The sequence below is a fragment of the Zosterops lateralis genome, assembly GCF_965231275.1.
Source record: "Zosterops lateralis genome assembly, chromosome: 3".
Taxonomy (NCBI): Eukaryota; Metazoa; Chordata; class Aves; order Passeriformes; family Zosteropidae; genus Zosterops; species Zosterops lateralis.
The window spans coordinates 44,729,014-44,745,870 of NC_139764.1; the positions used below are offsets into that span (position 1 = coordinate 44,729,014).

The following is a 16,857-nucleotide window of genomic DNA, read 5'->3' on the forward strand; positions in this document are numbered from 1 at the left end:
TAATAGTACTCACATTACAAGGATGTTTTAAAGACAGTATAATTGGTTGGTTGTTGGCCTAGTCTTAGCATGAAAAGGACAGTTGTAGTGTCTTACTACAAAAGCAAAATGGTAACAAGATCACTGAGAAATAGAGAAACCTTATGCTGAGGTTGTCTGAAAAATATTCCATGCCTAAGTATCCTTGCATACGTCAGTCAAACGCCATGCAAAAGAAGATGCTATTAAAACATTTTTCATCTAAAACTTAAATTTCAACTACATTAATTTTGTTAAAATATAAGTACTGGAAAAAAATGAAAGATCTATTATGTATTAAATAGACCTGGATTTAGCAGGTGAACAGCAATATAATTAGCTAGTAAGAGTGTGAGGTATTCTGAGTAAACTAACTTTTTTGGGGAAAAAAGATTCTGCAACTACCTTTTATAATTTGGCCTTGGAAGTCACCTCTTCACTTTGTACACAGCTTGAGTAAGTGTGCAGTTTTACAGCTTTAGCAGCAAAAGCATTTATGGTGTAAAAAACTGAATTCCAACAGTCAATAAAAGTATTCCTAAGCTAAAATATGCAACTAACATGAAAATAGACAAGGAATGTGAAAGAATCTCTGGAGGCAAGAAAAGATGTGTAGGAGTTGCATATTCTATTAACAGAAGAAAAGATCCCCACATAAAATCTAATTTTACTTTGCTACTTTGTAATTAGACATTGCTATTACAAACCTCTTTCAACTTTATATGATTTTTTATGATAGTCTGGAAAATTAACTTTTCAATAGTTCAAGGACTTTTTTTTAAGCATGACAGGTTAAATAATAATTTTTGTATGACTCTCGTTTTATCCCAGTTAGAGCAGTCTGTGGTGAGGTACAATGCCCTGCAAGGCTTTGAAACTTCTGGCTTGATACTTGGTGTCCAGTATTTTTGCTATGAAAATTCATCTTTGACCTTCATGATAAGGATGAGATCTGGCTAATTACCAGTAGCCTAAAGACTGAATTTGGTTTTCCTCACAGTCTGAGCATAATGTCTGGGACACATGTTCCATGTGCTAATCTCCAAGCAGACCTATCATTGCTTTGCTTAGCAGCCTTTCTACTCCCAATTTTATTCTCTAATTTTCTTTGTACAACTTGTCTTCTGCTCATATTCCTTTCAAGGGCACATCCAAGAAGAGTCTGCCTCCATTCCCCTGTAATGACCATTAGATTTTTGAAAAGAATCGCAAGATCCCTCTTCTCCTCTCTGCTTATACACAGGGGGATTGCACTAACTCTGACATTTATGGTGATCCCCTGCTGAACTTGATGAAATTTGTTGGTTTCTTCTTTTATTGAGAATTTCTTTCTTTTTTAGAGGGAACCTGATATCCCAGGTATCAGCTTGCGCATGCTGAGCGGAATATTACTTCCCTTTACTGGCTAAAACTTAACTGTTCCAGCCCAGTGTGTGGCTGGATTTCATAGCCTCAGAGATGTATGAGGCCTTTCAGATCCATGGATGGTGAGGCAAAAGAGAGCCTCTGGAAAGTGCTACTCTGCAAATGTGTTACTAATGTGATCTCATGGTTCTGTTTTTACCTAGAATGTTCCTCCTGATTTGTCCATCTGCACCTTTGTGCTGGAGCAGTCTCTGTCAGTACGGGCCCTCCAGGAAATGCTGGCTAACACAGAAGAAAAGGCAGAAGGGGTAAGTTATTAAATATTCACCTTTATTCCTCTGGAAAATTAGTACTTTTTTCCTATGGTATCTCAGGTTTCATGATTGTTACATGCTTATATCATGATTGTGTTGAATTTTCTTCCTTTGCTACAGGAATGGTCTGGGTTTTTTTGAAATTATAAGCAATTCCAGTGTCCAATGAAGCTTGCCAGAACTGTAAATTTGCAATTTCAAAGTGCTATGAGTCAGTATAGATTCAAGGGTGTTTTAATTCAAGAATCTCATAATTTGTCAAATAAAGCTTGATCACTTCTTCTGAACAAATAAGCTTCTGAGCATTCCTGACTATATTGGGTGAGACTGTCAAAAGGTCTTAAAATGACTTGGCTGTATGCTGGTTGTGTCTGGAAATAATGAAACTGTTACGTGTTCCCTGAGCTAAAATATGCTGTAACAGATCTTTAGTTAAAGATAAAATATTATTGAGCCTCAGTGGACAAGAAGTAGCAGTCTGGAAAATGAAGGCTCTAGGAATTACTTAAATCCTATAAGAATTATTAATATTCCTAATAGGAATTAATTAATTTTTTGACAGCAAATAATTATTTACAAATAAATCATAGTAGTGTAATTAATGTTCCCTGCAGTGCAATTTATTTGATTTGTTATGCTGTAGTTGAATGTTTCATATACACCTTATAGTGTTCATTTGAATACTATACTCTAGCTCAAATCCTGTGAATTTTTGAGGGAAAGTGACTGTAGGCATAGGAGTCAAAAGAGAAGCAGATGTTAACCCTAAGCCCATCCCTCAAGAAACCTGGCAGGAGATAAGCATGCCTCTAATATTTATGGGGGTGTCTCAAGAAAGCAAACTAATATAGAGTAGTCAGTTCTGCCAGTGTTCTGCCAGTGAGAATTTATTCCAAGAGAATGAAAAGCATATCTGGGAGGAAGAGGTGGTACAAGAGTAATCAGATATGTACTTCTAAACCCTCTTCCTTTACTTTGTTGATACTGAAACCAAGAGCAAGCAAGTTCATGGAGAAAAAAAAATCGTAAAAACACATATAGGCATAATGTCAAAAATCACAGTCCAGACCCCAGGATGTACAATGATAACTGTGTATGGCCACATGTGTGAAATAGAGCAACAGTTTTCTTTCTCTCATCAACAGATGTGAGCAAAAGCATGAACTGAAGGAAGTATAGGGGAACATGTGATAAAGTAATGCTATAGGGCAGAATGCAGTGAATGAAAAAACATTCAATTTTCGAATATGAAGTATTGAAGCTTCTCTTTAAATCATAACATCAGCTTGCAGTTTTTCTGTTGCACTGTCCTTAGCAGAGTGCTGGGGCCATGTGTTTGCTTTTATATATTTGCTTTTAATATAGAGATCACGCCCAGAGAACACTGGAGAATGAACAAACCTCTCTGCAGAATTATTATGAAATGTGGGCTAAAGTATTCCACTGGGAACAGGGCAGACTTAAGAGAGATTTGTAGGGGTCTTAGGTGAAATATTTGCACTAGTTCTGAACTATTTTCTGCAGTAGATGTGAGTAGAAAAAAGTTTTTTGTAGGATGCACTGACTGATGAGAGATACCGTTGTTCGGTGGCAATCTGGTATTTTCTGGAAACAATTAGTGATGTTTTCTGTGCATAACCATGAAGGTCAGAGTTCTGGACACTTACACTCATGCCTAAATAATGGCAGCCATACTGGTTTACAGCACTCTGTACTCAAAGGTCTTCTGAGATGTGCACAGGAAAAATAAAAGAAAGTTCTGAGTGTGGTCATTATGTGGCTCTTGGCTGTTTACTGTGCTCTCAGCATCTATTAAATGCCAACACTAGCAGAAGATACAGAGCTACAGCTATACCAACACAGAGAGACAGTATTCAGTAAATCATGAATAGATTTCTACTGCAAATTTTGATGGCTTCTGTGGAAATGTGTTAGGAATCTTCTTGTGTCTCTTGCACATTAATATACTGATATTGAAGGAAAAAAATCTTGAAAATAATGGTTTGTTAATGAGCACTAAGTCGTGTTGTTGTCAATGTCAATATTTTTAGTAAATCTCTGAAAGTCAAGAGTGATGGTACTAAAATGACTGAATATGTACTTGCTGATAAATTAATAGAACTGACATTTGGTATCTCTTTGTAGATTCTATGAAAAATATACAGATTTTGTCTTTCCATTTATATTTGTATACCATAAGGCAGGTACTTATATGAAGACAGCTTCATATTTGTTAGAAGTAACTGTTAAAAGATGTTTTAAGGTGCGAGGTAATTTGTCTTACCTGAAGCACTGTTACCTTCCTGGAGAAGCCATCAATTCTTTTAATTAAAAAAAACAAACAGTGTTCCATTTCATTTAGAAGAAAGTACAGCAATTTTTGAGAAGTTGTTGCTATAAACTGGTTTCAGCATGACTTCAGTTTTCTAGTGGAAAGAATCCTGCAAATGGAAGTCCTCAGTTACTTTTCATTAGAAATCATCAAGATACTGTGCTTATAAGTGGTCTCCTTAAGCTGGTTTGCCTTTTGTGTTGTGTAATCTCTTGAATGCTATGTTTATGTAATAGGTATTGTTATATAACAGGTAAGTTAGCAGTAATGTAATGGCTGAGTAATATGAACAAAATCTTACACTGACTTGAGTCAGAACAATAAGCAGCTTTCTTGTGCACAAGAAAGAGTAACTGTGTGCACTTTCTGGATTTATTGCTACTCCTCAATTACTATGCATTAAATGTGCAACATTACCTCTGCAATAAATACCTTTTTAGTGCAAGAATCCTAAAATGAGAGTTTCCATACTTTGTGAGATCAGTGATGAATCTGAGTATACCTACTTGGATCTCCTGAACCACATAAATACTACTATCAAAGGCAACAGTGGAAAATGACTGAAATTTCTTAAGAAAGAATGTGTGTGGTGCTCTGTTTCTTCTAGGCACTGAGTAGTTATTTTGTGCTCTGAGATTTCAGTTTCCCCATAAAATACTACTCTTAGGTTTGACCATTTATTAAACCATTGACATTCATAGCTTGATTGAATGGTTTTGGTTTCAAAACAAAACCACAACCATGTTTATTTGCTTAGGTAGCATTATTTGCACTTTTCATTTTAAACAGGTAATTTTTTTTTAATTTTGGTGGGGTCTGGAGTGCTATAAGCATGTGCCACTTTCATCAGCTCATCCACAGGAAAGAAACAAAAACCAACAAACCAGAAAGAGATAAGGAAAAAGGGAGAAATCTTGTTGAGAGGGAATAGTAAATAATTATGTAATGAGGAGTACCATCACATAGTCTGGGCTGTGGTATTTTAAGCAAGCAGAATTACAGGTGCACTGTCCTACACAAGGGTGACCTACAGCCTAGATATTATTTTGTAATATCGTAATTTGTAATCATTTTGGCTTGGTTTTTAAGTTTAACTTTTTATCGTTAGAAAAGCAGATGTAAGATGAAAAGGGATGTCCTTATGTTTTCATAAAGCATTTAAGACCATAAAAAGCATTCAGGCCATCTATTCTTAGCCTGGTTGTTATTTCCAGTGAACCTTCTCTGGACCCAAGTGCCTCGTATTTCACTAAAGCTCATTAGTTGGAATGATCCTGAGAAGGCGAATCCATAGCTTCTGGAGTAATTTAGGAATAGTCATTGCAACCTGTTGGAACTGTATTTTGCTTCTGATTCTTTTTCCTCTGATTATCTTTTTGGGTAGTTCATTTGATGTTTTTTTGTTTCTTAAAAATCTTTTAATTTTTTTAAATCGCATTTTTCTTTCCTAGATTCAATGCCTTTATCATGTAGTACTTGCTTCATGTGAAAGTGATTAAATGCTATTATCAAATCAGTTCCTGGAAGTTTTCCCTAATTTTCTTAGGAAATGCAGCCGGGCCATCTATCCATTAGTGCTCTTGAATTCTGTGCTCTGTAACTTCTGTGATTTCTAGAAAATATGAACAAAATTAGAAACAGGGCTAAATAGTTCTTCCAGATATGATGGATATTGGGCAGGGGAAAGGGATATAACTTTATGTAACTTGTAAGAGGAAAGGAAGGCAAAGTTTTCTGTTTTATATTACTATCAACTGCTCTTGTGCTGTTGCACCTTCTGCACAGCTTTCTTTCACTGAGAAGGTGAAAGGTGTCAGAAGGACATGGGAAGGAAGTTGCCAGGTTTCAGGTGCAGGGGAGGGGTTTATAACTTTGTGGCTTCTTTCAGTTCTAAGATTTAAATGACTTTTTCATAGAAGTTAATCAACAGACCTGTACATTGTATGCTATTACCAGTCTCACCTTTTATGACAAGGAAAATTATTTCCCTCTGTCCTTCTGTATATCCAGGAGAAAAGGTATCCAGACATATTTGACATGGCAGAATGTCAGGTATTTTCTTAGCCTCAGTTGGTTCAAAAATTATTTAGATTTTCTCTGAACGGTCTTTTTAAATAATCCTCAAGCAAACGTGCTGCATGAAAAATAGGTATTAAGATAAAAATTTGCCAAGAAGATATGCAAACTAAAATTAAGTGTAAGGTAACCTTCATAAAGCCCATTGCTCCTAACTATTATTTGAACTATATTTCAGAGGGTTTTTCATATGTTTCAATGTGAATTTTTTTTTTCTAACGAGAGAATCTGAATATTTGAAACACCACTACTCTGTGTTTATATAAAAAGGGGCTAGTTTGAACTTTCTTTCTACTCTAATGCTTTTGTTACTTCAAAGAGATAAAAAAGAGTTTTGGGCACAGTGACTAGGTACAGGAAATTAAATTAGTTTGGCATTTAAAAGATGTTTTCCTGTAAGTGGACAAGCACAAAGTCATCTATCATCTATGTTGGCTGGAATAAAAAATAAATTCTTATTACTCCCTGAGTAACACTTGCCTTCCCTGCGTTTTTTGAAATATATCCAACAGTTTCATTAAATAAATAATGTACTATTTTTCCACCTTATGTCTTTTATAGTCCTTCATGATAATTGTAATAAATGAGACCACTAAAATTTAAAGATTCTGGATTATATTTTACATGTCATACCTGATGAATTGACTATATACATATGTGTGTATTTTTACACGACACATATAAATACTGTGTGTGACTTGCTTTCACATGCCAGTGTGGTGTACATCTGTATGCAGATGGGACACCTTGTATCCCAAACAGAGAATTGTTCTTAACTGCACCATCCCATTGGAGTGATGGAGAACTCTATTAATTAATTGTCTTTTACAGCAGTTTTAATTAGTTTCTGTCAGCAGTGGTAAAACATTCTCTTCACTCTGGTCTACTAGAAGACTGCTGAGTGTCAAACCATTCCAATTCTACTGTTGTACCATACATCCACAGGAAAATCTCATATCGTTGGGAGGGTATAGAGTAAAAGACATCTGTTTTGGTGAGAGCTTCTGGAGCTGCTGTTTCTTGATCTGTGCTTTGTTCTGACAACACGAGGTTTATGCCTGGGCTGTTTTTGTTCAGGTATATGTAGGAGTATGTGACTCCTGCAGGTTTTTTTGTTTGTTAGTTTTTGTTTTTTCCAATTTTATCAGCGAAGTGTTTGGAACATTCAATTCCTTTGCTAATGGCTAGGCTTCATGCTACATGAACTGCTCGCTAGTAAAATCATCTGCACTTGGAGTGTAATGTGTTTCCTTTGGAATTGTGTTTTAATGACTCCAGCAGGACAGATGCACCAAACTCACTTATCCTCAATGGAACCCAATGGATTTCTCTCAGCTGCTTTTGTGTCCTTTCGCGTCAATTGTCAGCTTTTTGATTGCTTACTAGAAAAATGTATCAGTGAAATAAGTAAGGATTTCCTTGCATGTCACCTGTAGCAAAAAGGTGAACATATAAGTAGTTACAATTTCTGTTTTGAATGACATAATAAACTAGGAACTAGAATAAATCAGGAGAGTGTAAGACTTTCTAGAATTTATACTAAAATGACTTTAAGTGCTCATTCAGAAAATCACACTTTATTTGTTTTGGTTTTTTTCTTTCTGAGAAAACTTGAAGTGTTTTGTTTTTTTTTTTCTATTTGTATTTCTAGAGTTCATTATACAGGGGGAAGAAATTGGCTCTCAGTTGCCTTAGTATGCTTGAAATTTGTTTACTTGTAAAATGAAATGTAGGGTTAAATCCCTCTTTAGATTCCTGCAAATTGATCTTACTTATATTATCTACTGAACACTTCCGTTTGCAGTTTGCTGCATTTCCCCAATATTTTTTTGCCCGGCACCTGTGCTATTCTAATACTGTATTCCATAAAGATTTGCTGTGCTTGGAAGCTCTATCCTGTCCTCCTGGTTGGTAAGGAAAATGTGAAACACTGTCCATGCCACTATCAGCACCTCAGGGCTAGTTTTCCAGAGAGCTGGGGGTTCAGAGCTGGAAGCAGACCTCTTTCTGTTTGATGCTTTTGAGTGTTCTCCTGACCCATCTGAAGAAGAGCACTGATCGTGGAAGGAAAAATCTGATTGTGGAATGATGTTCTTGGAGTACTCAGGCACGGTTGCAGTTGAACTTGGGGAGAACTGTAGCCAATTCAATTCTACCATTAAAGCAGAATGGAAAAGTGAGGATTAAAACAGGAATTGGTTCAGATTCCATGTGGTCCTAGGAAAAAAACAAAATAGTTGGACAAAAAGTTGCTGATGGAATATAAGCAATGTAGCAGTCACTGAAATTGGCACTTTTATGTATTGAGCTGCCATGAGGACAGCTGAGAAATACTGGCAGAGAGATTAGAATGAGGAACTCAAGGTGTACTGTGTAGCTTTTTACCTTAGATGAAAAAAGAAGGGGATTGGTTGTTTTTATGCCTTTTACATGCAAATTCTATAGGTATTATCCCTGTGCCATCTTATAAGCTACAGCTTGTTAAAATAAAGTATGGCAACGTGCTGATGCTTTTCAGTAAAGATTCCCTGTTAAGGTCCTGGAAGAGCTTGAGTTTTGGGTTTTTTTTAAAAATGGAATTTAAGCACAGCAAAATTGAAAATGGTACAGTTAAATTTGTCTCCAGAATGAAATCCCTTTTTTTTTTTTTTTTTTTTTTTTTTATTTTATCAGCAATTGGAATTGATGTACTAAAGGCTATTTGTGCAAAGTGATGGAGATAAACCCCACCAAATCCTCATGTTCAGATGCTGTTCTAGGATGCTGAAGAGTCTCAGTTTTGCAGCTCAATCCTGTGTAAAGCTGAGATAGTCTCCTAAACCACTCATTTTCTTAATGTTACCAGATGTCTCAACAAAGCTAGTAACACAGTGAGTTTTTAAACCAGGCCAGTGTAGATAAGCAGCTAGAATCAATAAGCTAAGCAGTGATTGCTACTTGCATTTTTTTCTGGTTTTGTCTTCATACTTCAAGGCTGATTTATGCATGTGTGGAAGACTGTAGCTGACAAAAGCTACACAAGAAATAGTGCTAGAAATTGGGTCCTAGGCATCTCAGACTGACCTCCCTGCTGTGTGTATCACATTGATTTTAGTGAATTCTCTAAATCAAATGATACATCATCTGGGGTATTGTAAAAATTGAATTAATATTTGTTAGGTTAGCTTTTTGGTAGTGAATATCATAAAATGGATAGCATTTAATTGTTTTGTCTCTAGAAGGGTTTTTTAAAATCAATTTTTAGTACAGTGGTTGCACCACAAGCTGGAATGAAACAAAATAGTAAGTGAGCACACTCTCATCTACGTGTTGTGTGAGGCAGGTTTGATGTTAAAAAGGTTATGGACATGTGAAAGGCGGCATTGTAAAACAGTGAAATTTTTCTGTTTGCCCTAAATTTGTTAACTTTTTTTGTAAAAGCACAATTTTTTGAAAACACAAAAACCTTATACTTTAGCATAGTCAAAAGTGTTTTGCGATATTAAATTGTTTATGATTATATATGATTCTTGACTGCTACAATTCTACTGCTATTGATTATGCAAAATGCAGTTTTACATTAATCTTTCTGCTGAGGCAAGGCCTGGATAAAGTGTTACTCAAACATTATATTCTCTTCTTTTGCAATGTGCACAGATTTAAGATGAATTATTTGTAAAGCCCAAGACCTTAAATTAGATAAAACATAGCTTCTACTTTTGTCCAGTATATTGAGATTGGAAGTAATAATTAGTCAGTGTTTTTAAACAGTCTTATACTCAATAAACATCTCATAATAAATATGAAAATTCTCCATATCTCCATTTGACTTGTAATGGGTTCTTATAGGGATAGCTTCCTGAAATATTTGGCTAGGTTGGTTCAAAATTTAAAAAAGGAAGGATCCTTTTATCCAACTCAGTGACTTGTAGTAGCAAATTTAAAGAATATTTTGATGAGTGGTGTAAAATGTTATCAGTAAAGGAAATGTGTAGCAGTGCTACAGAGGCTGGCAGTGTGGAAAATGTTAATTGTGTCTGCAGTGCTGTGTAGCAAGAGACTAGTCTCCTATCAGGCAGCTCCTGTAGGATCTCAGCAGCTGGAGCTGGAAGATTACACATGAGATTCTCTCTCCTGAAATGTGCTCAGTGTGCTCAGCCTCCAAGAGTTACCAATGCCTTCTGTGGTAATTAAAGAAAACAACAAACCACCCTAATCCTCAAATTCAGTCAAGATGTTTGTAATGCAAGTTTGTTCCTAACTCTCCTCATCCTGCAGGGTTCAGCACCTTGGGGTGCTTTTGATTCTAATGGTGCTCTATATGCATCATAGACTTCCATATTGTTTTAGATGTGAATGGTCCTCCCCAAAGGTGTAACACTTGAACAACACCAGCAAGGGTAGCATTAAAAGAAGAGATAGAACTGGTGTCGTGAGACTGAGCAGGACTGAACAGGCTGGATTCTTGTCTTGAGCAGGAAATGGGAAAGAATTGAGTTTGGGGGAGGGGGGGTTAATCTCTCTATTGCCTCTGTAGTGTGTCAGAGTTGCAGATAAACCTGCATGACTTCTTGCTGGCTCTCAATGAACTCTGTTGATGAGCAGGTCTGGATGGGGACATCAGGCATGAGGATTCATCTGCATGTATGTAATTGCATCTTCCCTGGGCAACAGGAATTTTGAATCCATGGTAGCTACAACACTGAGCAAATCTGATATGTTAGCAAAAATAATAGGTTTAGTGAGAGCAGGTGCTATTTCACCTCTCTCTGGAGCAACCATTTGTCTGTGGAGAAATTATTTATTTTGATGCCTAGCTATTCTTTGGTGACTGTGGTAGTGTTGATTCACCAAGAAGGTTTTTGGTTTTGTAATGTTTTGCTGGAGAGTCATCAAATGGTTTGTTTCAATTATTATAATGAAACAAGAGCCTTCCAAGCAGGTGAGTGTATTGGTCTTGTGTTTAAGCACTACTGTAGTTTGAGAGCTGCACTATTTCAGGTCTAAAGTGAACATACCTAGATTTTGATTCTCTCTTATCATAGAGAATTACTGTTTTTTAATAACTTATCAGGATGGTAAGAACTCTTGAGTGGGGGTGGAGGGAAGGAAAGTGAAAGAAATGGAGGGAAGGAGGGTTTACGACCAGAGATGTTACGTAAACAGAGAGAGGATGAGAGCAGGGAGCAGGTCTGTAGGCAGAGGTAAGATTCTGTCCCTGGCCTCCAGGTGCCTTATTTGTAGCTGGCTCTGGGATCCGAGCACAACAAAGAAAGCCCTGAGTGAGCAGTGAGCCCCTGCTCTTCACAGGGGCATTGACTTACGTTTTTGAGTAGTAGGATCATCCACCTAAACACCATGAGCTTGCTTCAGTGTCTGTCAGGATCACTCAGCTTTTCCTAAACGTGAGTTTTAGTTTTTTAAGTATTTGAGTGGTCACTCCTGTGAGCAGAGCCTTGTTCCCTGAAGGTTCAGTCAGGACTGCAGGCTCTGGGACAGGGAATGGAGCTGCCTCTGCCCGCAGCAGTCTGTGCAACCAAACTGCTGAGCTGCCTCTGTGGTGGGGAGTGGTCCCATGCCAGCAGGATCCATTCTGGAATGTTTGCAGGCTCACAGCAGCAGTTAAGGCTCCTGCTGTGTTCCTGCAGGCAGTCTGGATTGACTTCTTCCTCTTCAACAACATGCCTGATAAATATACATGTATATGCACACACACACACATATTTACATGTAAAAAAAGGGAATATGCTCTCTATGACTCTTCTTGACCTCTTTGTATGCACCTATCTATGGGTTTAACCCACACACCTGAGGGCCAGCCTGCAGAGACGTGGCTAATAATAATGAGCAGGACTGCTCTTCAAGGATGTTTTGTAAATCAAAAGGTTTAATAAGGCAAAAAAAAAATCAAAGTAACAAAACGTTGCAGAAAACAAATAATAATCCAAGCACAGGTGCCTGAGGAACCTCAGACACCTTGCTAAGACATCTCAAAAAGCATGGAGTTCCTTTGTTCTCTCTCTTCAGTACCTAATGGCTTAGGTGGGCTTTTTGGCCCTTGGCCCAATGAGAAAAACAACAGTCTTTGAGTAACATTTCCAGGGTCCAGTCTACACTTCTGGGCTGACTCTGAGCCAACTGCAAAGAGAAATCCATAGAACTTTCCAGCTAGCTTCTTAACATGTCAAAAGGTAAATGAGACCCTTTCCTTATTTGGAAGCACCTGCTAGAGGTGTAGGAATTGCATTACCACACTTGTCCTTCATTTTTCAAGTGAAAATTTCAATTTTGCTGTCAATATGGTAAGTAAGAAGGGAAAGTCTTTTCCCCACATTGTTAGGTTTTTGATCTATAAATATTTTTTGACAAACATGATAGTTACTGAGCTCTGAAGATTGTCTTTCCTTTCCCCTGCAGTCTCCCCTTTCTGCCTAGATTACAGTCTTTTTAGCATTTGCTAGTTCAGCAGTTAGCTGCCCTTTAGTCTTTTAAATACTAGTCACTCCCTCTGTGTATAAATAGATGAAGAATTGATTTCCTTTTTTATGTGATAGGGCTGAAAGCTCAAGCCTTATTTTTCTTTATGGAAATAATGTACTTCTAAGTAAGCAGAGCAAAGAAAAGAAACTTGACAAGAACAAAGGGTATTCAGGCTTCTGCTAGTAAACCTGTGTTCTAATTATGTTGGCTCTTGTCATCTGCTTCAGTTTGGGGAGTCCTGTATTGCTGTATATGATTTTTGTAGTTAATGCTTGTTTCTGTAGATACTGCTGATGGAGGGGAATGTGCTTGTAATTATGGTGGTACATGCAGCTTCCACTCCTGAAGCAACCTTTGATAGCTGACAGTCTGTTGACAAATATGCAGAACACTCACTTTTTTGGAAAGATGTTTCTATTTAAAAAAATATTGGGATGAGTCAGAAGATACTGGTACGCAAATAGCAGAAGGAAAGTGACAAATTTGGAAATCCTGTTTTTTCTTAGTGGTGATTATTTAATGTGGTAAATTGACATAGTCTAGTGTATATGTAGGTCATTTGGCAACAAACTCTTTTAGTTATCTGGGTATTCATGCATTTTGTTTTTCCTGTAAAATTCCATTTCCAGGTGGTGTTTGTTTGTTAGAATATAAGTGATTTACTGGGTATATCTTGGCTACTTCAAAAGAACTTGTGCATTTGCCCAAATTTTAATAATGCCAGTAACTGATTAAATCCTTTGGCTGTTCCAAGAAATTTCAGGTGGGGTTTCTTATTCTCTTTCTTCAGCCATATGTCACTATTTTTTTGTACATTACTTAGGGAAATACGAAACCTTTGTCCTAAAGAAATGGCTTGGTGGGTTTGGAGAGCTTCAGAGGAACATACTAGGCAGTCAGCATCTGCCTTTGCCAAGAAGACCACAGTTCTCCTTCTATATGCTTTCTTGGTATCACTGCAAGCAATATGAGACTCTAGTGCTTCTTGCAACTCTCTGAGTATTCCAAAATGCTGCAAAGTATAAAATAAAATCATTTTAGGGAACTGAGCCCTTTGCATGGAAAAACACAGATTTGCTGAGTTTTGAGACTGCACAGCCTTTTTGTAGCCCAGATGTCTGACCCCACCTAGTTTGCTGAGTCCTTTCTCAGCTCATGTATGCCATTGCATGGACTGAGAGAAGAAATAGCACATGCAATAAGCTTTCTATTGAGATTTCTTCTAAAATTCCAGTAACTTTTCCAACTTTTCCCAGTGAAATTTTAAACATTTTCATAGAGAACTTCAAGATTTTATTGGTTTGATGTAAAAAAATAATGCCTTAACACAAGAATCTAAGAGCTTAAGTAAGAGAATAATGAAACTGATTTTGGATCTTCATGGTTAAAGTTGATCATTTCTGCTTGATACAGTTTATCAGTGAAGTACAAAAATTATTTTGTTACATGCTAAAATATTTTTCTCTCATCTTATTCTTCCTCTTTCTTTTTTTCACCTTAGCATCTTATTTACAGTTTCTTTTGCCAAGGCTACTCGTTGTAACCTTTTGTGAATAGAATAGCATTTAGGGGCTTTCCATGTAACTTGACATGGAAATCTCTTGACGATTCTAAGGCTACAAATATAGCTACTGGTTTAAATATAATAGAGTAGGAAGCATTTTCTAAATTCTTTCTTACATGTGTATTCTGCTTGTATTTCAACTAGTTAGGAAATTTTGGTTCACAACCATCTCCTTTTTATAGTCTAACTGTATTTCATAAAGGGAACTTTCCCTTATTTTGCTTACTAATTCTGGATGGATTTTTCATTTCCATCAGTTTTTGTTTTTCTTTTGGATTATTGGATCACTTCAAACTGAGAGCAAGGCTGGACTAATCAAGAAGTCTGATTCAGAGAGCCAAATATGAGGGAACTGTACTGTAGTTGGAATTTGGAAAGAGCTTCTTGAAAATGGGATTGTGAAAGTGATTATTGAAGAGAGACATGCAAACACATAACATTTACTCATGTCGAAGTGAAGAGTTCAATCTTAGCTAAAAGTTTCATTTGTTCTGTAGCTTGGCATAACCAAATAAATAGACTGCTATTAATTACCTTTCTAACGTAAACATGATTTTTGCATTGATTAACAATTAAAAAAAAGGTATTTGTTTCTTTTGCATCAATTTTTTTTGGTTAGTTTCTTTTGATCATTTTTATTTCCTTTATTTCTGCTGTTATTTTTGGATCTGCTGTGTATATTTGCACATCTTGTGAGAGTGATTTTTTCTATACATTTTTGTTTCATTCCTGTTACTAACAGGAGATATCAACTTTTGAGCAGAACTGATTGGCTAGTATGCTGCCTGCTTACTGACACTAATATCAATTTTTTAGTTCCTTCCTTGGTAACATTCTAGAATATCTGTATTTTCTTCCAGACATTGCAATCTTTGCCTTCCCCTCCCTTCCCCTCCTCCCACCCTCGCAATCCAATTAAGTTAGAGAAGCACTGAAATGGATACAGAAATAACTCATGGACAACATGAGGAAATAGCCATCAAACAAATATCTTTTATTTAAAAGTCTCAGTGATATTGTGGTAAATCATTGTAATTAAGGCTAGGAGTTTTTCTGACTTGTGCACTCATAAATCTATGTCAGACTTTATTAGGAGAATGAAAGCATTTGGTTACATGCGTGTGTGAATTCAAAGCTGAAGTGTTTCTGTAATATGAAAAAATTTAATTTCACAACCTCTACTCCAATAGTTGACAACTTCATTTTTCAGGAAAATGCTGTCTGCAAGATACCCATCAGTTACGGCAACATTCTAGCTAAATTGCATCATGAGCTTATTAACTCCCATCTAATCATCCAGTCATGGCTGATTAATCACTCCTCCTGGTGCCTTGTTTTATTAAAATCTGTTTTCTGTGCCACTGACCAGCAAACTGCTGTCTAATTTCATGTGTGGGATAGTCTTTGCTGGGGATTAAAGTGAAGCCCTTATTCTCTGATCTAAAGGACTTTGTGAAGGAATCATCACATGCGAATATCTTGTATGTATAATTATCTTTCTGTGTTTAAGGGGTAGGGAAAATAAGTGTTTTCTCACAGAGCTGAAAAGCTTTCCTGTGCTTCTAAGAGAGAATGGAGCCATTTTGAGATAGGAATGGAACTGTAGCTGGTGGATTTTTGAATATTCAAATCACCTATCTCCAACTGTGGAACTCTGAATTCATTAATTACTTGGTATTAGTAAGCAGCAAGATAACACAGAGAGCTGGCAGCTTTGTCATTTTCTCAGCATGGGAGGAGGGCAAAAGTAATTTCATCTCTCATGCCAGTGGAGAGGTAACACCTCCTATTTCTTTTAATAAGTGTTCTGTATGTTAATGAATAAGCCAAGTTACCAAGGTACTTCCTTAAAAAAAAGTATGAAGATTGGCAGTTAAATGCACTCTTGACAATTTAAGCTCTCTGATTCACTACAGTAGTCTAGTTAATAACCTATTTGAAAGCTAACAGCAGCTGTGAATATGACAGGCTGAAAATGTTTTCAGGGTTGCCAGAAGAGCCCCCATGTGTAGGAAGGAAGAGTCAGAAATGAACCAGAAGTTCCTTGATACAACAAACTGGAGCTGTTTTAGTTTTCTAGTACTGACTATAAAGTTTTCTTAATCAAACTTTTGAGCAAAAAGGCCAAGTTATAGCTTCTTTTTTCTAAACTCTTAAGTTTTTTCATTAGTCTAAGGATTGTCTACAGGTACCAGTCATAAATGGCTGAAACAAAATGCAGTAATTTTCTTAAGAAATTTTGGATAAGTCTTTATCAGATTGTGGTATGTCATAAAGAGGGATAGAGTTGCTATGTCCAGCAATGTTAGCTTGTAGTTACTGCAAGGTCTGCTGTCCCAAACTTTTGAGTTTACATGACCTAATTGCTTCTTACTGCAAAGAAAGAAAGTGACAGAAAGAAGAGGAAGGAGAGGGAGGGGATCTCAGTGTTTAATGCAGTGTGGGTTTTTATATCATGTAGATGGACATACACATTTGCTACCAGTGGAAAAGTTTATGAAAAGATGAGATAGTTGAGAGTCTTACTCTACTTAAAATACTGACTACTCACAGCTATTTTAGAGATGCCGTATTGCAAATAGGAACAGGAAGTAAAATAGTGGGGAAAAAAAAGCATGGAGCTTTTACAGAGAACCATGTACTGTCATTTTCTCCTCAGTGCACCTGATCTAGCATCAGAAGTGATTGTTAGCAGTACATTTCAAATAAGGCACAAAAAGAATGTGGCT

At 36.7% G+C, this 16,857-nt stretch overlaps 1 protein-coding gene across 1 annotated transcript in view; it reads left to right on the top strand.

Moving 5' to 3' along the window:
* The window catches only part of RYR2 (ryanodine receptor 2), a gene marked incomplete at its 5' end in the record, with an annotated part of 385,437 nt that overhangs the window by 118,681 nt on the left and 249,899 nt on the right, over window positions 1-16,857 (top strand). The window contains one exon of the mRNA XM_083858180.1: window positions 1,587-1,691. Coding sequence (XP_083714306.1) covers window positions 1,587-1,691 — 105 coding nt within the window. The remainder of the gene's footprint in view (window positions 1-1,586; window positions 1,692-16,857) is intronic.